Genomic DNA, 25049 nt, shown 5'->3' with positions numbered 1-25049 from the left:
TTATGAGCCAAAAACCTTGTAGCGCGATGCGTTACTGTGCCGCGCCGCGCACTTAATAAGGCTTCTCATGCACAGCGACAGTAACGGGAATTCCAGTTTTCCAACTCCCAGCTGCTGGGAGTTGAAACTACCGGAGCGCATTTTTATTTGAATTCAAATTGGAGTCGAGCGCTACGTTATACTCAATATATAGCTCGTTTCAGGACGAAATCCTTATTAGTTCAGTTTGTCTTTCGATTACGTTGCTATAATTCTGTTTTAAATCGTGTTTGCGAATTTTCTTCATTGATCTTATGAACCAGCTGATTTTCGTAACAGTACTCTAGTACGTATTTCTCAATGTTATTTTTCCTCACAAGGAAGTGTTTAAAGCTCAATTATTTGTTTCATGGTATCACAATATCTCAACCAAACAATGATCGATACCAATTGTGATTATTATATTCGTTCTCATTGTTTATCGTAAGTTGGTGAATGTATGTTTTCGCATATCTGCACAGTGTAACAATCAGGATTATCAGCGTCTTTATTAACGCACTGTGCATTATCATTCTACCCAGATTCGCTAGAAGGATTTAGTGGAAAAAGGCAACCGCCCAGTGTAATTTATTTGAGCTTAACTAAAATGTAATAGTGTGTACATGGTTAATGCTTAAAATATGTTAAGTGTTATAGCTCCTGCCGCATAATGTAAGATGAAGAATATTTTAAACTCTGGTTACCATGGAGACAGCCTTAAGTAGAATATGCACGAGTTGTCGTGTCAAATTAACCGTAATATTACCGTATATCATTATCACCGGCTGTTTATGACATAAAAGCATACTAACTGCAGATTGGGCGACATCTGTCCGACAGCGACATCTGTCCGACTCAGAAAATAGTTTATTCGGACAATAGTTTATGTCGGATCCTACCGTACGATTTTCTTTAAACTTTCCATAAAGTATGGTGGTTATAGGACGGATAATCTGTGTAAGATTGAGCTAGTTTCTATCTGCAAAATTTGAGATATAATCACCTTGAGTTGGTTGTCAGTAATTGTCTAATTGTTTTCAGTTGTCTAATTTATTTCAAAGGTACCGTTCCGGCCTGTTTGTTTATAACTATGAATGTAACAATGTACCCAGCTATTCAAGATGTTGCTGCACATGCAGGTGAGAGTATAAAGACGTAACAAGCTTCTACGGTAAAATCACTCCAAAACCCATTAAACACAGCCTAACTTTGCGACACTGTCCAACATTTTCCTTCAGACAACTAAAAAGCTGTCCTCAATTTAACTTAACATAACAACAGCACATTTTTCCTAGGTATATTGCATATAGCCTTCCTCACTAACTCATAATAATATTCTTTCTTAGTTCTTACACTGCATAATTCTCCTTAGTAACCCGTCCCCGTCGCCATAGCAACAGATCTAGAGTCTAGACAGTACATGAGCTGGATATAGTTCATGAAACGCTGTACAAACCAGTCCACTTTTCCAAGGTGTGTCATATAATATAAATACATTAGTTTACACTCATTCTTTGGCGCTTTAATCTACCCCGTACACTCCTTGACTATATTCCGAATAAGGCAAAGGTGTCCACTAAATTTCACTATTATGTAACTACCAGTTAGTGAGTTAGACTTGCTCCGGATAGTTAGTGCTTCCAAGTTAGTTGTAGACTCGGAAATGAAACTCGGGAACTTAAGGAAACAATTTTAAAACGAAACTATATAAGTGTTGATTAACTATTGAGAGGTAACTTTTACGATTCACTTTTACTGGCACTCCTTGTGAGTCAGCCGATGAGCTTGATCCTGCAATCCAATAACATGACGTTTTTTCCGGTGGTGATTCTTGGTAGTCCTTCCGGCATCCACCGAGCCGTATAATTATGGTTTTTATTGGTTCTTAATTATGGAACTGAGATACTTGTTATTAACCAGAACTCTAGAACTAGCGGTATTGCTCCTTGATTAATTGCAGCCGAAATTACTAATTAAGACTGTGGCCTCCTAGGTCAGTAGCAATATCCGGTTGTAATGATTAATGGCCTCAGCTCTCTAATTTGTACGGTCTCTGGGCCTAGGTGTCAACAATCCATGACTGAGATTATTTGCAATGCTTGTAGGCTAATGAGGCCTACAATTATACGGAACTTACATATTGTGATTATTCGTTCTCGTTGTTTATCGTAAGTCGATGAATGTATGTTTTCGCATATCTGCACAGTGTAACAATCAGGTTTATCAGCGTCTTTATTAACGCAACTGTGCATTCTTATTCTTCTCAGTTTAACCCTCTCTCTATTTTAGCTAAATTCCATTCTCTCCCTCTTCGAGATAGTTGCTTTCGTCCGCGTCAATTGTCAAGGACTCGCTCAAGCCCAAGGTAAGTTATTAATCTATAACGTATTTTTACAAACAGATTAATTGTTTTAGCCCGCCCTACATATAATACTTACCGAAGTTCCGATTATGCGAATGTTCAATTTATTGTCTATTTCGATCGTGTCTATCTATTTGTTTAGAGTGTGGTGTATTTGTTAAGGATGTGTCGGGTTAATTAGCCCTCTTAGTCTATGATTTGTCATGAAATACGTACATTTCGACAGTTACTTTTTAAAACCTTAACGCAATAATTTAGGAGATAATATTAAAAAGGAGGATCAACGAATGTTTCATATGGTACCAGCCCTGGAGCTGCCTCGTACAACGGATTGGTGGTTTCATTTGCAAGATGACAGACTTCTTCACTTCTCAATTCTCAAAGCTGTATCATCATATTCATATTATACTTATAGGATAAAGGTTGTTATTTTATAGTTTTACTCTGAATTAAGTACATTCATTCAACAATTCACTTTACTCGATAGCTTCTTTTAATTAACCCCCCTATTATGTTTTATTGATATTATTTGCCATTTGTTAAATTAGTGATATTTCCAGGTTCAAATTAGAGATAGTAATTGAGACAGAAAGCGGCATTAGGAATCAGGGAACGTGCTATAGGATAGAATATTTCTTTAAACAGGTAACATATTATTATAGTGATAGTAATTACTAATTGGTATTATGTCTTAATGTGTACGGCAGATATCGTTAACATATAGTCATAACAAATATTTGTACAGCTGCTAAACGTCAAAAATGTGCTCCTTACACACACACACACATATTATTAGTATTCAACACTTTCCGGGGGACCCCAGGCTATACTATGTACATAAACATAGAGACTCGACAGACTGACCGGCGCCGCCTAGTAACTCCACACGTGCGCGCGGCTCTAACAATGCCACAGCTGTGGTTACACTCACACAGAATAGCAAACCAAATGTTTCTGATAATTCCATCTAAATAAAACTTCTGTCAGCATTTAGCCTGAATATGTCCGCTATTCGCGCTCTAATGCCAATCACCATGACCCAGACCAGTCGAAATAAATCAGTCTACGCCAGAACTTTTGGATTTTTCTTGGTACGTTACATGAAGTCGAGTGCCGACTGTAATCGTTAAGTGATGGTCACCCTTTAGTTACGCCATTAAATAACCGCTTGTAAGTTCCCCTTTAAGATGTATATGCAGTGAAATTTTGTACATATGCCCATACGACATACGTATCTAATATCTAATCTGGATGGAAATTCATATACGAGTTCAGACGACAAAATCTGGGTTTTAGGCTTTTCGGGTGATTTGGCCTTTCAACAAATATTCAGATACATAACGGTCAATATGTAGTTTAGACTTTAGGCTTACCTTTCATATTAATATAAGGGGTTATACGTATACACTAAAATTTCCACTGCAGTTATAGGTCATAGACTAAAATCAAGATGAAACGAGAAAGGTCAAAGGTGAACACTGGATAAGGCGAAAAAGTTTCGTAGAACTGGTTACTTTCAGCAAACTAAGTAACAAGGTACGTGAAAACTGAAAAATATTAATTACCTTGAAGAATAAGGTACATCGAAACTAGTAACTTTTATTGAGCAGGTATATCGAAAATGGTAACTTAAAGTGAAATTGGCAAATTAGTTTCATCAAAACTGGTAACCCTACTAAGTACTAAGAGAAAGAAAACCTCGCCGGTTGAAGACGATAGTTTTGATGTTCCGGTTAAAATATTTGATTTTTTCTTCACTTACTGGTCATTTCCGTCAAAAATTTAAGAAGAATGTTGACTGTTTAGGACACTAGTTTATATTACAACTTGAACGTGTTAGGAATTTTCAAGATACCACATTGCATATAACAAGTATAACATGGATCAATTCTATGCGTAATTCAAAAACAAAAAAATCTATCTGAACCGTACGTCGTATGAGTCGGACTTTTTAAAGTTGCGTACAAGTACGTACTTTTCCCTCGAAACGAGTCCGTACTTCTCATCTTAGACAACACCACTTTTTACCACTTCTTACCACTTTTTACCACATTCTTACCACACAAACTGTGAAAGCTTAGTACTGGGCCCATAAACCATGTGAATTCGAGGAACCATGGAACGTTCTTTGAAAATCACAGGTATTCAAATTTAATAGTTAGTATGTTACTCAGACCTGTAATCTATACACTCAGCTCGGAGCTGAGTCAACTCACTACACACATTTAACATTATACACTCCAATGTAATTACCGTTAAGTTTAAGTTATATTCGATACTATACTAGCAGTAGCACGTGCGCGCGGCTCAGATCACGTTCTCTGCAGTCACGGACAGAATTATAAACAAGTTTCATATAGAATACACTTCCGCCGGTTTTTTTCCGGCTGTAATCACCGGCGTGCTGAGGCGCTGGTAAAATATGCTACACTTACTTAATCAACAATAAGCTTACATTGTAAACTCTTGTTACCATGGAGACTTGTAAAATGCACCATGGAGACTTGTAAAATGCACCATACTATTAGTTATTATAGCTGATCACTAACTGAAAACTATTTATGATATGATAGCATTCTATCCAGCGATGTTTTTAGCAAGCTACTACGGTAAAAACGTTAACCATTCCAAACCCCACCGCTCTTCCTCGTCGCAACAGACACAGAAAGAGGGTATCGTTTACTTAACTGGCGTGCACTATTTTTTGTTACGAGTTGGTTAAATTAGTCTAAAACCGGGGGGGGGGGGGGGGGGGGGGGTATTTCCTTAGGCACGCCACGTGAATTGTCAAGTGTAGACTGTAGTATTAATAGTTTTAAAAGATCATATTATGTGCTAATGACACGTGACATGGATCAATCAATATCAATATAGCCACACACTTGTACAATCGCTAGATTGTAATAAGAGTAAATAGGATAATTTGTATCCATGCAATTCATCCCACGTAACTGGGATATTATTAGACTTAGCTATTAAAATCCCAATCGATTTTTACGCTAAACAGAACGGCTATGCTAGAAGCCCTAATAAATGGGTTTTATATAGAAGTAAATTCTAAACGCACACTTAATTTTCAGGAGGGGATCAACAATAAACAAAGACGATATATTTTTGGTCAGAGATTTGCGGAGTTCATTCGTTTTGCCATCAGTCTTGGCTGCAATTGTATCTCTCAAAATCAGGTATTCACTATATTACTATTATTATATCCTGCCTGGCTAAAACCCTGGTTATTAAAACTAAAAGCCTTCTTGCATGTTCATCGTTAGTTAAAAATAAATCAGATTTGTGAATAATTTACTATCATCTCCTTGGTAATTTCATGATAGAAGTTGAACATTTTCTCTCATTTTCACACGTAGTATCTTATTTTCTTTCCCTCAGTGACGGTTCGAGGAGACACTACATCTCACTGCTCGGTGAATACACGGGAATATGAAGCTGTTATCTCTCTCAGAGTCCACTGCAAGTCGTCACAGAGCCTCAGTCCGATCAAAGCAAGCAGCAAAGATCAAAAGAGACTTTACGTCCAATGTCAGACAGATAAATTTCGACGGAAAACTCCTAGCAGACCTCGGAGGATTTAGCAAAGTAAACAGACTGGCTGTGGTCCTAGAACAAGATGAGGAGAACAAGATACTCGCAATCTGTAAGACGAGAGACTCTACAGGGACTAGGACGAAGCAGACAAAGTGAAGAAGATGCTCGACGACCGTTGGATTTGATAAGACATTCAATACTGGAGTTAACAAAAAAGCAGGTACTATTCTTCAACAGCTCCTCAATCAACAGATTCTCTGGATGGCCTGCAGACATCACGTCCTGGAGGCGGAGCTTGTCAGAGGATCTGTCTCCAAGCAACTGTTCGGTGACACAACATCACTCGAAATAACCCTTTTCAAGATCACGAAGACCTCCTGGGAAGATCTCAATCTGCAGAACATCGTCTTTCCCGATATCCCTACTTGCTACAGGAACGACGTGTATGTATAATAGGAGACCTTCTATCCTTAATTAATCACATCCACCAACTCAACAACCAGCCCAGGAGATTACAAGGAATTCCTAGAGCTTGCTTAACTAATACATGGAGAAAGCATAGAGATGAAGAAAGGATACGTCTTCCAGATACAAAGACCTGGAGCTGACCACCGTCCACCATGCCATCTACATTATGAAGATGGCTCTTCTTGAGACTTGAAATATTGTTTGGTTGTTATTGAGCCTTATGAACGTCAATTAAGCCTAAATGATCAAAAATTATTTGGATATGTTTTGGTTTTATGAACCTCTTTATAATGACCAGGTGGTATAACCAAATAAGGATGTTGGTCTTATTTCTCGTACGGATTAGGGTTTTAAACAAACGCTCTACACTCTAGTTTGGGTTTGGATTCTAAATAGTCACTAAGGACTACTTGAAGTACGTGTTTAAGTATGTTATGTGTTGAGTGTTGAGTGATTAATCATCTTCGCATGTTTAGTATAGACCTTGTTGTAGAAACTTAGTACGGTGCTCCGCAGTTAATGTCATTCTGAGCAGTAGCATGAGGTATAATAAATACCTCTCGTATCGAAATCGTTGAAATATCTGATCGATTGAGTCTTATCACCTGGGGACCCCGTTTTAGGTTTTCATACACGTATCAATTGAATATTATTAAAATTAACTTAAGTCTCATATTGATATAACGACTGTTTGAGAACACAAAGCCCGGGCTTCCCGGGTAAATTCAAAGCTAGGAATCATGATTAGTGATTTGTGTATTTGGTACTGGCCATAGCACTCTCGTATCTCTATTTGTCAATAGTTTACGAATGTCTCCATCATTGATCATGTACTGTTCTCTTTAAAGTATGTAATCAAATTATTCCTAATTATTAGAATGTTCTACGGATCATTTAAAAGAGATGAGCCAGACAAAATTTTGAGATAGGCCTTTTAAAAAATTTTATTCGATTTTGAAAATCGTCGACCTCAAAAAATCATCAAAAAACGAGGTCCAAGATTTTCAAAATCGAATAAAAATTTTCTAAAGGCCTAACTCAAAATTCTGTCTGGCTCATCTTTTCTAAATGATCCTTAGAACATATACTGCAAGTTTCAGGGTGATTGCTCAAAAAATGTAGGAGAAAATAGATTTTTAGACTCGATTTTCAGGGCACGCGATCAAAAATCGCTCGCGCAATACAATTACCACACACGCGCTGACCTTTGACCGGCAATAATTTCGGCTAGGAACGATATTTTTCCACGGCATCAAAAGCATCTGATAGATATTACTCCCCTTTATCAGAAACAACTAACTAAAAAGTCGATTTTGAGAAAATTTCCATGAAGACCCCCCTGCCCCCATAATACAGTCAAGTCGGCTATAGACAATTGTCTTACACGTTATCAATATGTCCTAGCTAATAAAGGACGATGGGTTGAGCAAATTATTAATTATTAAGTATTTTAATTGTATTATTATAAAAAGTATATATTTTCATTACCTAAATATGCAAAAATTAAGTGGAAATTTCATTTGTCAAAAAAAATTAGAGCCATTTACTTTCCACACACTATTTTCAACTCACCCTGTATGAAAGTTAACAAAGATTTTGTGATATGTCTACCACCTTTTTCCACTTGATTATATTTACCGGTGGACCTCCGGCTTTTGTGTTCATTAACACGATTGATAGATATGGTGGAATTACATTGAATTTCATCGGTCACGTTTTTGCTGGGGATCGGAGTGCTCGGCTATAGTTTTATCTGATTCATCATGTTGTAATGGTAAAACCATGCAAGGACAATCTGTTCTGTCAGGGTGCGGTAGATCGGAGAGTGAACAATTAACATTGTGATTCTTTTGCTTTTATTCCTTTCATTGCCTCATGAATACTGATACTTGCCGCATAATAATATTAAATACTCTGTTATGACACAGTATAATTAAGTTGGCCTAAGCTACCACTTGTATTATAAAGGAAACCTTTAACATGACAATGAACACTGATTACAAGTTGCCATTCTGTCGAAAACTGCCTTCATGAACGTTTAAAAAGTTACCGAGATGAGAATATAATTATTTGTTATTATTATAAGGTATTGTACAAACTTACGCAAGGTTAATAATGGTCCCGTTAATAGGGTTAATAATGGTCCCGCTGTCTCATGTGTACACCCTTGATGAGGAAAAAGTATATCATGGGCCAGAACGAATCTATTTCGCGTTCTTTCGGTCGAATGTGATTACCGTCTTGAAAGTTTGCACGAATTAGTCAATCCTGTAAATGTATACTCCTTGTCTAGTAATTAAGTTATTTCTACAATCTCCATGTGTTTTTCCTTTTCAGACTATTAGTATTATATATATCACAGCTGTTAAGCCAAATTATAATGACATCAGTGTGCTCAAAGAAATCATTGACATCACTGCACGAAGTCAATCCTGTAAAAGTATACTTCTTGCTTAGTAATTTCTACTATTACACGTGTGTCACGCCAAATTATAATGATATCAGTGTGTAAAGTAATCGTTGACATCACTCCGCAACTGCAAACTGCGCGTCTTTTGGCGCGTATCTTGCTGGAATTCCTCAATTCCTGGCTAGATCGGCGAGATGCGCTACTGTGCCGCGCCGAGCTGCCATGAATTGACATCGTCAATTAACCAAAAACCATATGACCATATTTGGGCATACGCACCAAATTTGATCGATTTTGGCCCATAAATTGGTCAAATATCAATAATTTTGAATGAAACCAACTTTATATGGAAGATAAGCCTATACTACAGATTCTCTATGATTATCAGCTCAATATCTACCTAACTGTGGATTCTGTGTTCAATTAATTGCAAAAAATGAACAAAATCGCCCATGCAAATTTCAGAATTTGGCCGCCAAATTTTTTTAAAGGCCTAACTCAAAATTCCATATTAAAACTTAAGGTCGAAATGCGATTCTACGTTGATTCTGAAAATTTCATGAAAAAATATTGAAACCCTATTGAGTTCTATTGTTTTGAGCGAAGTCAGTTTTGCAAATATCGCGAACTGAGATATGGGCGATTTTGTTCATTTTTTGCAACTATTTGAACACAGAATCCACAGTTAGGTAGATATTGAGCTGATAATCATAGAGAATCTGTAGTATAGGCTTATCTTCCATATAAAGTTGGTTTCATTCAAAAATATTGATATTTGACCAATTTATGGGCCAAAATCGATCAAATTTGGTGCGTATGCCCAAATATGGTCATATGGTTTTTGGCTCATAACTCAGTCATTTTTTGTCCAATCTTGATGAAAATTCATATACGAGTTCAGGGGACCACTAGCTACAAGTAGAGCACCTAAAATCTGGGTTTTGGGCATGTTCAGGGTATTTGGTTAAATTGGGCCTAATTTGGATCAAATATGGGCGTGGCTGCCCCGCAGGCACCGTTTGGCGGTTGGGGTCCGGGACCCCCTCAAAAGTTCGGTCACCGGTCCTAGTTTGTTGGTCAACTGCTATCTCGAAACTAAGTTTCACAAAAAAATCAGGGTGAACCCCCCCCCCCCCCTTAATAAGGCTTCTCACAGCGAGATCGGCGAGATGCGCTACTGTTGACTGTGCCGCGCCGAGCTGCCATGAATTGACATCGTCAATTAATATCACATCGTGACCCCCACGGTCGTTTCACTATAGTGAAACCCCTGTAGAGTTTGAACGATACAGTGTACAGGGGGCCGCGCGGCGGGTCATACAACGTATGACAAAAAGGATTGACATCGTCAATCAAGCGTGATGCATGATTGGGCTGATATGCTGCATGCACACGTTACTTTAATGTATAAAATTAAGAAAGTTCTAAAATGATTTCATACGTATCAAATTGAATGAGCTTTTTTATGTGTGGAGATATAGCGCGCGCATAATTTTAAACAGTGCAGTAAAACATATTAATTTGTGCAAAAATTTAGTGTTTGTTTAAAATAGATACAATATAATTTATTCAGTATTATATATAATATTGACTTTCAATGTTATGTCCACATACATATAACTTTACCATGAATGAACGGTTTTGAACCAATATAAATATAATACAATTTCAGCTTGTAGATTGTAGTTACTTTTGTCTTTGTTGATTTTTTTTTGCTTTTAGAAAAGAACGGAACTGAATTTCATTATTGTTATTTATAAAAGTTACACATGCAATATCCCAGCAAAATGCTAACCAATTAATTCCATAATTGGATTGAAATATTTGAAAATGCCTTACCAGTAGAACATTTTCGTGATTTTCCTTTCATCAAAGTTTTCTCGGGATATACATAACAGCTTCTTGTACCTTGATGACCTTATCAGAGCTTTCTTTGGGATAATTATTATCAAATCTAAAATAGCTAATAATTTAATTAATTATTAACAGGTCCCTTAACGTGGGCAATAACATACGCTTTATAAATTAAATTGTATAAAAACAAATTCAAGTTTATTTTCAGAGTCTGTTACTTGTCCAACGTCTCTTTAGGTCTGTTTTGGTTTTTCATTGTGTGAGTTCCCACATTTGTTGGTTGAGAATGCTCAACATAACATACATGACACTTGACTGCTTTATTATATTGACCCGGGCAGACATCTCAACACCAGTGCGTTGGGACATAGTGTTGGTCTGCTTCAGGATGTATTAGATCCCAGAGAAGCCGCCATCCCCTCTACTGCTTTAGCTCAGTGGCATAGTGGAATAGAACTTTCAAACGTGTCTTGTACCATCCTGACGTTGCTAGATAATCATTCAAGATAAATTCGGTCAAAACAGTGAAATTTGGGTCACGGAAAGCTGAAATCTGAAAATGTCCTACCAGTAGGACATTTTCAAAATTTTCCTCCCGTCAAAGTTTTCTCCGGATATACAGCTTCCAGTATCTTTATGGCGACTTGTGTCACTGTCACCGACCTCACTGATTGGTCAGTGATAAAAAATTCAGTCAAAACCACCAAATTTCTGTCAATGAGACGACAGAAAAGCTTCTCTTTGAGAACAGAACTTTTAGTACCTCAATTTCGTGTCTTGTGCCATCCTCAGTGACCTTACTAGATGGTCATTCAAGAAAAATTTAGTCAAAACAGTGAAATTTGGATTGCGGAAAGCTGAAATGTGAAAATTAGGGTTTGCATTATCGGTCCAATAATTTTGATCGCCGATAACCGAGCTAAGCTTCTGTTGATTTGCATGACTGACATAATCAATTACACTTTCGTCACCTTTGCCAATGAGGATTACTGAAGTCCTGAGTTACTGTTACACAAATTCTAAACAAGTAATTTGAACTTCCACAACGGCATCGTAAATTTATTTAGAAAGCATTTGCTAGACTAGTCTAGACGACTATGCATTTTCAGCTTGAGTTTTCTTTTCTGTGTACAGTACGATCAGGTAAGTAAGTAAGTAAAGATTATGACATAACATCATCACGAGTTAGCACTTTTAGTGGCTGGATTTTCAATAGCGTGCTTTACTCGCAAGTGATACCACAAACTAGTGTAAGACCTCTTGGCAGTTGTACCTTGGAAAGACTTCTCACAATGTATGCAGGTCATGTTGTCTCCCTCTTTTTTGAAATGTTTCCAGATCTCGTTAGTTGCCATATCAAATAAAAAAGGTTTTCACGGAACACGACAGGGAACCATTCAAGCACGTTATCAATTAACAATTTAAGAAAATGAGCGATCAAATACAAACGCAGGGCGTGGAGCGTGTGTTGTTTTGAAACTAATTATGACGTCATCAGTCATGTGAACTTGTGAACTTGTATATATGAAACATTTGACACGGAGTTGTAGAGTGAGCTATGTGCCTCGCCGGGCTAAAGTAGTGGATGTCCTTGCTGTACGGCAAGTTAAACAAGGAACTAAAACTACTAGGTTCCGTACAGACTCAACTCTGCACCCATGTCAATATTTTCATTATATGCAAGCCTCTTGATAGTAATTGTTTAAGAGAGTTCTCTGGCAGTTACGAAACTCGAGAGACTGTGGGATATTAAAGGGAAAGGAAGCAGTTCTAACGAGCGCTTCTCAAACACAAGGATATATCTTGTGAACTTGGCTAGTATATATAAAACATTTGACACGGAGTTGTAGAGTGAGCTATGTGCCTCGCCGGGCTAAAGTAGTGGATGTCCTTGCTGTACGGCAAGTTAAACAAGGAACTGAAACTACTAGGTTCCGTACAGACTCAACTCTGCACCCATGTCAATATGTTCATTATATGCAAGCCTCTTGATTTATATAGTGTATCAGATGACTTTAATTGTGAGACATTTTAATGTAAGTATAGCATCTGATCAACCGACGTAAAGATCACTTATTATCATCGCACCACACAAATACATAGATAGAACAACTTATATATGGGTGGGGCGAAACTTTGGAGTTTGGGATACCTATGGGAATTGGCCATTGTGAAACATATGCTGTTAAAATGATTGATCATCAAGTGCAGCAGGACACATAAGCAATAAGACATGGCAATGGAATGTGAAATGTGAATAACTTAACATATTTTGATTTAACAATGAGAGTATGACACTGATTTGAGTAGCAAATTCGGTTAATAAATATCCATGCTAACAGCTTTTACTATATCAAGAATTACCTAGTTAGCTGTGAAGGTCCAATAACGCTAAATTTGATTGATGATTTTACGGAATTTCGAACTTTTTGGAAATTATTTTTGAACAAAAATTTGTTTGATATTATCGGTTTATCGGTTAGAAATTATCGCCGATAACTGATAATGACTTTTTGACAAATTATCGCCGATAATATCGGTTGCAAAATCTAGTGAAAATGTCCTACTGGTAGGACATTTTCAAAATGTTCCTTCCATCAAAGTTTTGAACTCCAGATATTCAGGTTCCAGTACCTTGATGGCTACTTGTGTAACCCTCACCAACCTCACTGATTGGTCACTGGTCAAAAATTCAGTCAAAACCGCCAAATTTTGGTCAAGGAGATGGCAGAACACACAAACAACAACCATGCCATCAACTGTGAACTCACTTATCGGTCATTGAAGACTTTATTGGTCAAATCAATGAAAGTTATGTCGAGGAAAGCTGAGTTTACAGATGTTTTAATGTTGCACTATTGTGCGGCATTATTTGGATAATTTAGGCTAATTTTCTTGTGCTGGTAAATCCCTGTTTCAATTTCTAATAAGCAGCTGAATTCATGGACACTATTCGGTAAAATCTTTTAAATAAATCGGGGTATGTATAATGTGTTGTATTAGTGTATAAATTGTAAATTGTTGTATTGGACCTATCGGTATGATTCTAAAGAAGACACAGTGAAAATATCAATCAAAATACCAATTCACTGATTATTGTTAATCATAACGCTATTAACCGAACCATTGTACAGGTATAACCACATGACATGGAAGATTCAGACAATGAAAGCAACATATCGGCTGACTCACTCCAATATGAGGCTGGAGCAGTAACTGAGAAGGATGTTGCAAAAGGCTTGACGAACAGAGGCTACTCTGCCAGCGGCACTGAACTGGTATATTTGGATCTTAACCTAGTCAACAAGAATTTAACAAACATAACATTGCTTGAGAACTACGAGTTTATCCAACATCTAGATGTGTCAAATAATAAGCTGACCAACATTGATGTGATAACAAAACTCAAATACTTGCTGAGTCTCAGTGCTTCTAATAATCTGCTGACTGCTGTTCCGCCTTTGTCTCTACCGCTAAATCTACTGTCTGCTGACTTCTCTCACAATAACATAAATGATACAAGTAAATTGGGAGAAGTAAAGAGCCTGTTAAACCTCAATCTGGACCACAACGAGATAACAAATATCTACGGTTTAGAAGGTTGCTCCAGTCTAAAGGAACTGAGTTTGAATAACAACAGGATAACAGAGATACGAGGACTAGAGTATCTCTACCTACATGTGTTACACTTGAATAACAATAATATTAGCAAGATAAGTGGACTGGAAGAGTTTGGGAAGCTCCAGACTCTCCATCTTGCTAACAACAACATCAGGTCTCTTCGTGGATTACAAGGCAAAATGGTCCTCTCAGAGTTACGCCTTGAAGGAAACGACATCATTGACCTCCTTGAGATCAAACAGTTACAAAATCTTCCATTACTGAGGAGACTGACCTTGATGTCCAACCCCCTGACCTCACTTCCTGATTATAGAGCACATCTCCTATTCTATCTCAATCACCTCTCTCATTTGGACGAAGTAAAGATTTTACCAGAAGAAAAGATTGCTGCTCTCAACCAATTTGATCCTCCTCTTGAAGTAATCGCAGCTCAGAATCACACTATGCATATTGTTAAGAACCTGATTCATCCCATCCATATCAAACCTAGTGTCATGAGTGACATGAGCTCTGTGTATCCCATTCTGGTGTCTAACTGGTCCAAACGGTAGTGGCAAGTACAAACTCGCACAGAAACTTGTTAAAAATACTACCAACGCATTTAGACTAATCAGACTGTTCTCAACAAAGAAGGTCTCAGATAACAAAACTGTTATTCCAGTGTCGCTCGAAGAGTTTGAGGGGTTGATTGAGGAAGGAAAATTAATTGTTTCCTACGAAGTTGGTGGAGCAATGTATGGTTTGAATGGACAGGACTTAGAGGACGCTGCTCATGATGGAGTAGCCAGTGTTGTATGCATGGAGCTAGAAGGTGTTTTATCTCTAAAACGTACTGCTTACCAAGCTAGAATTGTCCTCATTTCACCGATGGATAGTGTAAAGCATGAGACAAGAATGCGAGAACGGGGAAGATACACTGAACCTCTGATATCTCTCGCGCTGAAGCGTACTGAAATGTACAACAAGTACCACGCAGATAACCACGGAGTCTGTGATCTGGCCATCAACTCATCTGATCTGGAGCAAGCTTTTGTAAAGTTGAAGCAGCTGGTTGAATACTATTCTGGACAAAGATCTGGTGTTGGACCAGGCCAGGGTGAAATCATCAAGTCAGCTCCCGAACTCGGTCTGCGTCAATGGAGCTGTGGTTCATCGTCCACATTTGATAATCAACACAACTTCCCACGAAAGGAAGCTGTTGTAAAAAGCGCAGTAAAAGGTTTGGCCCACCCAGTGACTCCAGAAAGGAGAGGTCCCTCTCGCAGCTCTACTTCCTATGTTTACCCTGACACTGGAGACTTGTCCATGTTGAGCAACACTGAGTTCTCATCATCTACTGAACTTACTGCAACGGCACATTCTTTAGTGCAGCTGAAAAACATTACAATTCCACCTCTTACTCATCGAACCATGTGAAAAGTTAATTATTTGTTATTCAATATTGTCAGAATATATTTATAAATCCTGTAAATAGTTGTTTGTCAAATTTAAAATGGCATGTTCCTTAGCAGACGTTGAATGGAGAGACAAAGTTTTTGCAATTGATTGAGTCGCTTCAATAACTCATAAAAGTTACTGAGTGAGCTTATATCACAATGAATATTGGTCATTGGATTTGAAAACCTTTTAACCTATCATTTTCTGTGAATTTTAGAATATTTTCGTTTGACTTCCTGCAGTGAAATGTTCTAAATTTATTACTCGAAATTTCTAAAATTCATTTGTCATTTGATGAATGAATTGTTAAATCAAATATATTAAACATTCTGAAATGTGAGTACCAAATTGTTCATTATTCTAATAATGTAGCCGGTCCATTTGCATTGTACAATCTATTATGATTCGCATTCAAATTGATGCTGTATTTAATCATATGTTCTTCAGGGATGGGCATAGACCCTAAATGGCACTATCAACTTTACGCCTAAGAGAAACCCAGGTCACTCAGCCTGGCATCCGTCAGTATGCTGACAAAACCGCCCGACCAACACCTCAAGACTTACAAGAAGTCATAACCCTCAGCAAAGGTTTGAGACAACTCAAAGTTACAGACAAACCAGACTTTATCCCCAAGAAGCCGGTCTTACCTGGGATTCAAGCTGGTTCAGTCAAGTTAACAGATTGTGATGAACTTGAAATAGACCCTGAGTTGGATGATATATGTAAGGGGGTATCTGAGGAGGGGGTGAAGGGGTTTTTGAAGAAATCCCAGGTCATGTTGAACGTCTTACATCACTGGTGGTGGGCGGATACCAACTCTCTTGAGTTTCTAAACTGGTGGTTCACCAAGTTAGGACTGGAGCAACGTGTGGACTGGTTCAAACTGGAGTGCAGCATTTTGCTGGAGGAAATATCTAACTCTGTTCAGACTCGTGTTTCCAGACAGAAAGTCATGGAGTTTTTGTTGTGTGTACTTCACGAGCATCCTAATCAGTTTTGCAGTGAGAGCGAGATTAATAGACTTCCCGACATGATAGAGACACTTGTTGCTAGTGATAAGAGGGACTATTGCGAACTGTTGTCACATGTCAAGTGTAAAACCTCAAAACCAGAAACGGTACTTGGGTTGAGAACGTATACTGTTATTGGTGTATGTTATGCTGCTGTCAGTTTCTATCGCAAACTTGTCACTGAAAAAATACACTCAGAAAACAGACCAACATCTCGTTCCAGGACAGGAATTTCTGGAACGTTAAGCAGAGAGAAAACTATGCGACCTGGGTCTAGTTTAGGTCGTCCTGGATCTAGTAAAGGACGGCCTGGTTCGGCTATGTCTCCTGATTCTCGCCCCACCACTGCACAGAATATAGACAGAGTAGAACAGCACAACATTGGGCGGGCATTTGATGCGGTTTTGTGCGGATTTGTAGAAGTTCTGAAATACATGTTTGACAAGGGATATGTTGATGGTCTGGTTACAGATAACCAGGGCAGGAGTCTCATATTTCTTGCTACACTTTATAAACAACACTCTGTACTGAACTATCTCGTCTCCGAAACCAACTTTACCCCGTCAGATGTTAACAGTGTTGCTGACAATGGCAACACTCCGCTCCATGTCGCTGCTTCAGCTGGAAACTCACTCGCTCTTAACATCCTCCTAAAAGCAGGAGCAGATCCGCATCTCTTCAATCCAGAATCTAACGGTGCTACACCGCTCCATCTGGCGGTACTGCAGGACAGTATAGATTGTGTTGTGTTGTTATTGGGGACTGGAGCTGACCCACTCATTAGAATGGGTTGCCCGGCTGACACTAGTGCTATCGAGCTCGCTAAACAACTTGACCACAGTGATATCCTCAAGTTACTTATTGGTGCTGTTGAAGTAAGACCTGGAAGTTCGCTGTATGTTGAAGGTATGGAGGTGGACAGTTGAATGTTGAGATCTTAATCAAAAGGGGTGAACGATTTTGATGTTCTCAAATTTATATTGCTTTGTTTTGGTGTATTTAGTATTTCTTATAGCTGGATAGCTTGGAATATTTCCAAAATGTCGGTGCATGTGGTTACGTTTTATTTGCATTTAAATTTACTATTTTTCTGTTCTTCATGTTAACGAATTAAAATTGGATGGATTGATATTTTCTAAATCCTTTGCGTTATTTTTTCGAGTATGTGAACAGCTGTAATTTGAATAAAATTATCGAACTGTTACGATCCTTTGGCCAATTGGCGCACTTTATGATTTGAGTAAGAATTGTATGGCGCGGATATAAAATTGGTTGATCTTTGCGCGCGCAATGTGTTGGTTGCTATGGCAACTAAATTGATACTCTTATTTCAGGATGGACGTTCAGATTTACGGTAAAATAAAGGATCATGAGTTCCACATGATTAAGTTGGCAGTTGAGACACTTGATCGGACTCACAAAGGTGCATTGAAGCTCAACCTTCATGAGCTGACTGACACTGACTGGGAGAGTTTCCTGACCGAAAAGAAAACTGATATCAGAGGAGAAATATGGGGGTTCAAGAATGGCACAATGGCCTTTGTCGAAGGCGAGCTTATTGGAAATGGTGATGATTTCATGAGGTGGACGAAAGACAAATTCGGTATGATTGATTTCAGGCCACCTGCATTCTACGAGGCTCTTGCAAATCAAGCATACAAAGGTTACCTTGAAAATACCGAGCGTGAATTTGTTTATGTTGATTTCACACACGACAAAAGACCTATGGGGCGAGTTATATTTGAACTGTACAAAGACATTGTCCCTGATACTGTGAAGAATTTTGTCGATCTTTTATGTTCAAAAACAGATAATAAGAAGTTCGCCTCAACCAGCATGCACAGAATCGTGAAGAACGGCTGGGTCCAAGGTGAAATCTCTTTACATTTGTTCTTCGGATAGAAATTTTTAGTTATTATAGAAATCAATAGCAAATGGCTTTCCTTAATGATACGATTTTATAAAATTTGTTCTTAAGGTTTTACTTTACAGGGGGTGACTTCGTTAATGGAAGTGGAGGAAACAGCGAATCATTTGAGGGAGGAAAGTTCAGCGATGAAAACTATGCAGTGAAACACTTGAAGCGGGGAACTATTGGCATGGCCAATGATGGTAGGGGTTAGCAACTTATTTGTCTTGTATTCTGAATTCTAGATACACAATAAGTACAATAGGTACACATAGTTGACATGTGAAGCAGGACAGAATTTCTCACTCTATTTATTCTGGCCCACTCTGTAGTGACCAACTAGACACAATGGACAGTTAATTAATTATTGGCCCAGGCAGTAAACACTAATGAACGGCTCACACTCTATTTTGACTAACTTTATCTCGCAGGACCCCACACAAACGGCTCACAATTCTACATCACATTTGCTCCTGCCCCCTGGATGGACCAGCAGTATGTAGCGTTCGGCTGTCTCATTGAGGGTATGAGTGTGCTGGACGATATTGAAAACGTTGAGACTTATAACGAGAGACCAAAGAGACCACTTTGTATTCATGATTGTGGACTGTTGAAAAATGCGCTGTGAGAGGTTCAAGCTGAGGTTAGATTGTGGATTTACGGTCATTTTTGTTTTGTAAGACTACAGCCTGCTGGTTACAAGTAAAGATATGTCGTTCAGTTTTTGATTTTATATGAAATTCAGATGTAAATTGTAAATACAGTTATCAAAAACATAAAAATTATTTTAAAAATATCGTTTCATGACAACTTGCTTCACAAGCATACGAAATTATACATAAAAGCACAAATATTTAAAATCTTCACGAATATCCAGTCTTCAAATACACTCAAATAGTTAAAAATCGGTCTTTAAATCGAGACAAACAATAATAATTCAGAGGAGAAACTGCTTTTAATAACCAGGCATTACAGTAAATCCGGAGCTTCAATTTCAAACATTCCTTCAATCAAAACTAACCTAGATCGTTTCCGTTGTGGTTCTAAGACCAGTGGTGGTTTATTCTGAGTGGTTACTCTTAGCACAGATTGTTGTCATTATTCACTTCAATCTGACAGATTGTAGGGAATGTTCTATAAAGTTGTAGAATATTCCAGTTTAATCCTGGCTCTGGGGTCGTCCGGTACCTAAACCGTCATCACATGATGAACAACCATCACCATCATCACTTTCTATACCAGATAGATATTCTTGTATTATACCGTACCCTGAAATAGATAAATGTAAGTTGCCGGAACTTAATTGTCGAATGTTTAGAAATTAGAAATGTTTTTAAAAAGGACAAGCGTGTGGGACCAATTAAGTCTGCCTGGAAAACTAAACTAGAGCTGGAGTTAGGTGTGGTCGGGCGGTTGATGATGGTGGCATAGTGATAATGATAGTGGAGATGCGTAATTTGTTATAATAGATTCGATTGACCGAAAGATAATACATCTTGAATTTAATGAGCGAAGAGTTATATGGGCATTTTCCACGGAAATGTGTGTCGGATTCCTCTTTATATTCAGTATTCACAGTTGGGACCGATGAAACTTTCTGGCCCATTAATTTTACGAATCATTTATATCAATGAAAATAGTGACCATTCGAATATCTGCTTGCGCCCACCCCAAATCAACTTATCAGGACGATTACACATTCCACACATTTTGGTAGGAAGCTGATAACATAATTATGCACATTATACAATAATTATACACACAAAAAGATAAGGCTACATCCCCAAATCAATAATAAAAATACTTTGTATATAGGATTGAGGAATGGGGCAAGATGTGCCTTGTTTTGCCATCAGCCTTTCCGCCACCTGGGCAGAAATCCATCTGGTACAACGAAATGGGACGCATCACAAAACCAGTTGTACAAAAATTGTAGGTTTAAAATTATGACTATGATAATTTCAAAGTGATGGCTAAGTAACCGCTTACCTAAAGAAGATTCGTGCAGGAAATCCTTATCATCCTCTTCTTCTTCGTTAATTAAGTGCTGTCTGTCTAAATCGTGTCTCGTAGCCTGCACAGTTTTACAAGGTCGTACATAACATATAACAGTAATGTATACAGTATAACTATGATAATGACTGAAACTCATTATCATAGACGTGGGTTATAGCGAGGAGGTGACGCGCGCGCTGTTTGACACGTGTAAACTCCCTACTTTTACCCACCTCTGTCTTTGATTGATCAGAGTTCATTATGTTTTGGAATTAACTAAAATTTAACAAGTTTATAGGCAAGAGCGAAGAACACTATAGTAATATAGTATTATATTATATATAATATAGTATAAATTCCATACAAATGTTATCCTTACCCTCTTAAAAGTGTCGTACTCCTTCATTTCTTTTTTCATTTTTCTATACCTGTTGGCAAAAGTTTTATTAAAAGTGTTTTACTTAAACTTTACAAAAAATATACTCAACCCATAAACTATCAAACCATCATAAGTATTGAGTGTGGTTTTGGAGACCTGACTTTATTTCGTCTTCTTAGTAAAGACACGTACAATGAATGTACAATTGTACATTCGATAACTGATGCAGTTTACTATAAACGTAAAAACACGTACTTGTACAATAACTGATCTTCTGCAAGTATTCGTTGTAGTTCTGATTTCTTCACCAGTCCGGATTTTATATAAATCGGGCAAATCAGCGTTTGCAGCAGTTCTGAGAGAATTCACTCTTTCAATTTTATATATTAGGGTTCAATGTTGAGGTTCAATGTTGAGGTACCATCATGAGAAGTCTCAATAAAAGAGATTAGTGTTTATTGTTCTCAATCATATATAATATATTCGAGACTGTTACACACTGTTCATTATAAACCTCTTCATTCGTCGTTAACTTGGTACTAATAATAGCGCTGGTAAGTCCTTTAATGTAACACAAGCGCAACATGGCACAATGGCGGTTTATTTAAGTTTAACATGACATGATACATTTCTTGAATACATTCATAGCAGGATTAGAAAATACCAATTAAAACCAACACTAAATCATCATCAGAGTCTTAAATATATAGTGAACATCATCAAATTAACTAATTATCATCTAATTAAGTGACTATGAACTATAAACTAATTGACTACTAAATGTATGACAGACCTGCTGTAGTGCTGAATAGTAAGCTGGAGGCTGGTAACATTAATGTCAGCACTACAAAGGAGGAGATTACGAGAGGAAACTCGCTTTGGGTACCGTTATAGTTTGTGTAGTCCCCAAAACCTGGGGAGATTAGTTAAAAGTCAAATATATATTTTTGTCGGAATAATTCGCAACAAAGCGATTCCCACGGGAAATGGTCGGTACAGGTCCCAGTAATCATCCCAGAGAGTCCCCAAAATCTCCATTTCATATAAGTGTTTCAGCTAATTCTGTTCCCTCCAAAGTTAGTTAATACCACCAAAAATACTAATATCTATGTAAATTATAAACAGCACTAAATATTACTATATACTATATATATACTAAACCTATAGTTGAGAAGGTAGTTAGAGAAAAGTAGATACTCTCCCCAATAGTCCAGTGTGAGATACTGTAGTACATCCACATCGCATACACACACAGACATATAGCACCTATAAACCAGGTGATCATTACAAATGTGCACTGTCGCAGGAACAACTTCATTCTCACTTTGGAGCAACCTTCTATCTGAAATATAGTCGTATAAATACGTATTTGGTGCTGAGCTGCCACATTGTTTACTCTGTTGTTGAATTATGTAACTAAAAGTATACAGATATGCATTATTTTACGCTTTAAGAATTATTTATTTGAGACTCGCAAAAGATCTGCCCTAGAACCTGCTATCACCTTATATTAAGTTGGTACCGCATTAATGTTCCTGCCAAGACTGAAGTCACGTTAAGTTCATTTGTATTTTAAAACATTGAAACCATTCTAAGAGTGATACACACCCTCACCACTGCACTTTCACAAATGGTCTGAAGCTCATTCCTCACATTCCAGTTTCCTAAAGTTTTTGCTCAAACTTCTTCTCTAAATTAAATAAATTACAGTATTGCTTGGCGAGCTTATGTCCAAACCATGAGTAAATACCATACACTAGGAAATGTATGAAAAACTCAAAACTTTGAGTATCTCCAAACTTTGCCTATAGTTATTGTCCTATTACCATATTAAGTATTAATTATATTCTAACCTTGAGTATGGCAAGTCTGAGTAACTGTGTGAGATAATATCCAGTCATTCCAAAGAACAGAGATAAGAGAGGTATACCGAGAAGGACGTAAGCAATACAGAACCATCTTCCAGCGCTTGTGTTGGGTGTTATGTTGCCAGTACCTGGGTTGTAACTATTTAGTGACCAATATAAGCTATATAAGCTATATATAGCGACCGCATTAGCAGCTCTATTTCACAGCAATATATTGGTCGAGACAGTAAGACACCATGTAAGAAAACACCACACAGAATTCTGGGACAGGAGTATGAGGTTGGAAGTCTGCCAGCAGCCAGACTGCCAGATTGCCAGCAGAGTGCATATATTGAGACTTGAGCATGATATTCTGAAGAAACTGCAGCTTACCGATAGTAGTGATGGCTGTCGTACAGAAGTAAAAAGCTCCCTCGAAAGTCCACACATTTTCTGGCTTGGTGTGTCTAAGGTGTCCTTTCATAAGCTTGTTCATTTCAGAAAACACTTCAATAAAATCTGAGACATTATCTTTTGACAGATTGTACTTCTTCTGAAACTTCTGGAAAAAACAAAATTAGTAAAGCAGTCGGGAAAGGATTATACGTTAAAGTAAAAATGTTCAATTTTAGAATGACTACATTCAGATCACGCAATGAATTAATAATAATAACGTGATTAATAACGTAACCCTCCACTAGTATTAGGGTGTCGTGATGTTATCGGATCAAATTTCGCACTGATTTAGAGGGCTTACATGTTACAGTTCCAATCGCTCAGAAGCAGAGCTTCCAATTTAGAGAAAATTTACGAATTTAGTTAAAATACGTTGGTTAAATAAATCAAAAATTTATAATTTCAAAGTTCATTAAATTTGCAGTGCAGTTTGTGTTCATTGAATACGGGTTGCCAAGTTTGAGAAATGATGAACATAATCCGACGATTTCGTTTAAATCCAATGCTTGAATATTTAAGTTTTGCCACTAATTCGCGCATTTAAAGTTTTGCCTCTTCCAACTGTATGAAGTGGGCTGGTACCTGGAGCATGTGGTGAGCCTGTTTGCCCCGCTCCTGTTCATCCTGCCACTCCAGGGACACGAACACTACCGCCCCCACTGCCACGTAACCTAGTATCATAGCCAGGGAGACCATGAAGTTCATTGTAAATCGTAACACCGTGTTCAAACCCATTATTAATCAGCTCCTAGTAAAACAGTTTTTATACAAGTTGTACATACTAATATGTATATTAGTTACTGTATACAGTAACTAGTCGAGGCCCAGTGATGATAACGGCGTTAACTTATTAACAAAACTAGGAAATAAGATGGAGACTAACCTATAAACTACCTTCAAAAACTGCAAAGAAACAAAAATTACGAGATTATCAAAGCTGCAAAAATGATAAATCTTCATGAGGTCGGTGCACGTGTTTAAAAACCGAGTCGTGCGGACGTGTGGTACAGTATTACAGTATGCTGGAATCTTATCTGCTACATACTTACATAACACTCTGCGTATTTGAAACTTGATGACTGGGAGAGGAATTAGAGAGGAATCAGAGTACAGCCATTTGATGAGCTGAGTGTTGGCCAGCTGACAAAGAAGTGACGGAAATCTAATTTGCAATTTGTCACAACCCGAAGTTAAGCAGCCTGGTTTGTTCCTACCTATTACAGTAATTATAGTGGTTCATAATTACAGTAAAACCTTTAAAACTACACATATTTTACAATAGTAGTAGTAGTAGTACAGACCAAATATAAAGCAAGATAAAAGTAACTGGAATATCACTAAAATGTAGGAACAGCTTCAACAGGTGGTAATTAGAAAACTGAATATATAACAGACAATAAAAGACCTCACAAGATCAAACAAGAGTTTAAACCATAGCACACATGTGAAATGTGAATTAACACAAAGGAAGTTTTAAACGCGAAGGAAGATTAGTGAACAGGTACAATGTAATATAACACAAAAGGACGGTACCCTGGAAACTGTACAGAAGAAAAGTTGTCGTCAGAGAGTGAGGAACTCTTCTTCCTATATATAGACTATTACAAATTAGAGAGCACTGAAATAGTATCCTTGTGAAATGTTCCAATTCGCAGGAGATAAAAGATATGACGTAAACAAAGTATAATCAGATACGTGCAGTGAGCACGGAGCAACGTCACAGTTCACACATGTTTT

General features: G+C 37.7%; 4 protein-coding genes across 5 annotated transcripts; 3 read left to right on the top strand and 1 right to left on the bottom strand.

Moving 5' to 3' along the window:
• The first annotated feature begins 13804 nt into the window (after positions 1 to 13804).
• LOC134820464 (leucine-rich repeat and guanylate kinase domain-containing protein-like) lies at positions 13805 to 15932 on the top strand. Its single transcript, XM_063830850.1, is given in 2 exon segments — positions 13805 to 14806; positions 14808 to 15932. Coding segments are annotated over 2 exon segments (1887 nt in total). The 3' UTR covers positions 15693 to 15932.
• An 82-nt stretch (positions 15933 to 16014) lies between these two features.
• Positions 16015 to 17866, top strand: LOC134820465 (uncharacterized). Its single transcript, XM_063830851.1, has one exon. The coding sequence runs from the start codon at positions 16180 to 16182 to the stop codon at positions 17650 to 17652; it is 1473 nt and encodes a 490-aa protein (XP_063686921.1). The 5' UTR covers positions 16015 to 16179; the 3' UTR covers positions 17653 to 17866.
• Positions 17867 to 18034: 168 nt separating this feature from the next.
• On the top strand, positions 18035 to 19429 carry LOC134820463 (uncharacterized). 2 transcript variants are annotated; one of them, XM_063830849.1, is made up of 3 exons: positions 18035 to 18596; positions 18719 to 18838; positions 19067 to 19429. In XM_063830849.1, the coding sequence occupies exons 1-3, from the start codon at positions 18062 to 18064 to the stop codon at positions 19261 to 19263; spliced, it is 852 nt and encodes a 283-aa protein (XP_063686919.1). In that variant the 5' UTR covers positions 18035 to 18061; the 3' UTR covers positions 19264 to 19429. The 2 variants fall into 2 exon arrangements, with proteins under 2 accessions (XP_063686919.1, XP_063686918.1); XM_063830848.1 differs by having other exon boundaries at positions 18057 to 18596; positions 18719 to 18844.
• Positions 19285 to 24056, bottom strand: LOC134820462 (potassium channel subfamily K member 15-like). The gene is made up of 9 exons (XM_063830847.1): positions 23895 to 24056; positions 23250 to 23418; positions 22863 to 23005; positions 22171 to 22351; positions 21803 to 21922; positions 21265 to 21364; positions 21010 to 21058; positions 20625 to 20709; positions 19285 to 19904 (listed from the first exon to the last, which is right to left on the bottom strand). Exons 1-9 carry the CDS (start codon positions 24045 to 24047, stop codon positions 19795 to 19797), a joined length of 1110 nt encoding a protein of 369 aa, XP_063686917.1. The 5' UTR covers positions 24048 to 24056; the 3' UTR covers positions 19285 to 19794.
• Between the last annotated feature and the right edge of the window lie 993 nt (positions 24057 to 25049).

Source organism: Bolinopsis microptera, chromosome 9 (assembly GCF_026151205.1).
Source record: "Bolinopsis microptera isolate Bmic1 chromosome 9, MBARI_Bmic_1.0, whole genome shotgun sequence".
NCBI lineage: Eukaryota > Metazoa > Ctenophora > Tentaculata > Lobata > Bolinopsidae > Bolinopsis > Bolinopsis microptera.
The sequence above is the reverse complement of the archived record's forward strand: the minus strand, read 5'-3'. Positions and strand labels throughout refer to the sequence as shown.

Excerpts from the sequence above, each read along its gene's own strand:
- LOC134820462 (XM_063830847.1), bottom strand. The coding sequence starts at position 24,047 with ATGGGTTTGAACACGGTGTTACGATTTACAATGAACTTCATGGTCTCC. Across the intron at positions 21,923-22,170 it reads AACTACCTTCTCAACTATAG|GTTTTGGGGACTACACAAAC; the intron begins GTTTAGTATATA and ends TAATCTCCCCAG. Across the intron at positions 19,905-20,624 it reads CCTGCACGAATCTTCTTTAG|GGTACGGTATAATACAAGAA; the intron begins GTAAGCGGTTAC and ends TATCTATTTCAG.
- LOC134820465 (XM_063830851.1), top strand. The coding sequence starts at position 16,180 with ATGGCACTATCAACTTTACGCCTAAGAGAAACCCAGGTCACTCAGCCT.
- LOC134820463 (XM_063830848.1), top strand. The coding sequence starts at position 18,062 with ATGGACGTTCAGATTTACGGTAAAATAAAGGATCATGAGTTCCACATG. Across the intron at positions 18,597-18,718 it reads GAAGAACGGCTGGGTCCAAG|GGGGTGACTTCGTTAATGGA; the intron begins GTGAAATCTCTT and ends TTTACTTTACAG. Across the intron at positions 18,845-19,066 it reads CATGGCCAATGATGGTAGGG|GACCCCACACAAACGGCTCA; the intron begins GTTAGCAACTTA and ends TTTATCTCGCAG.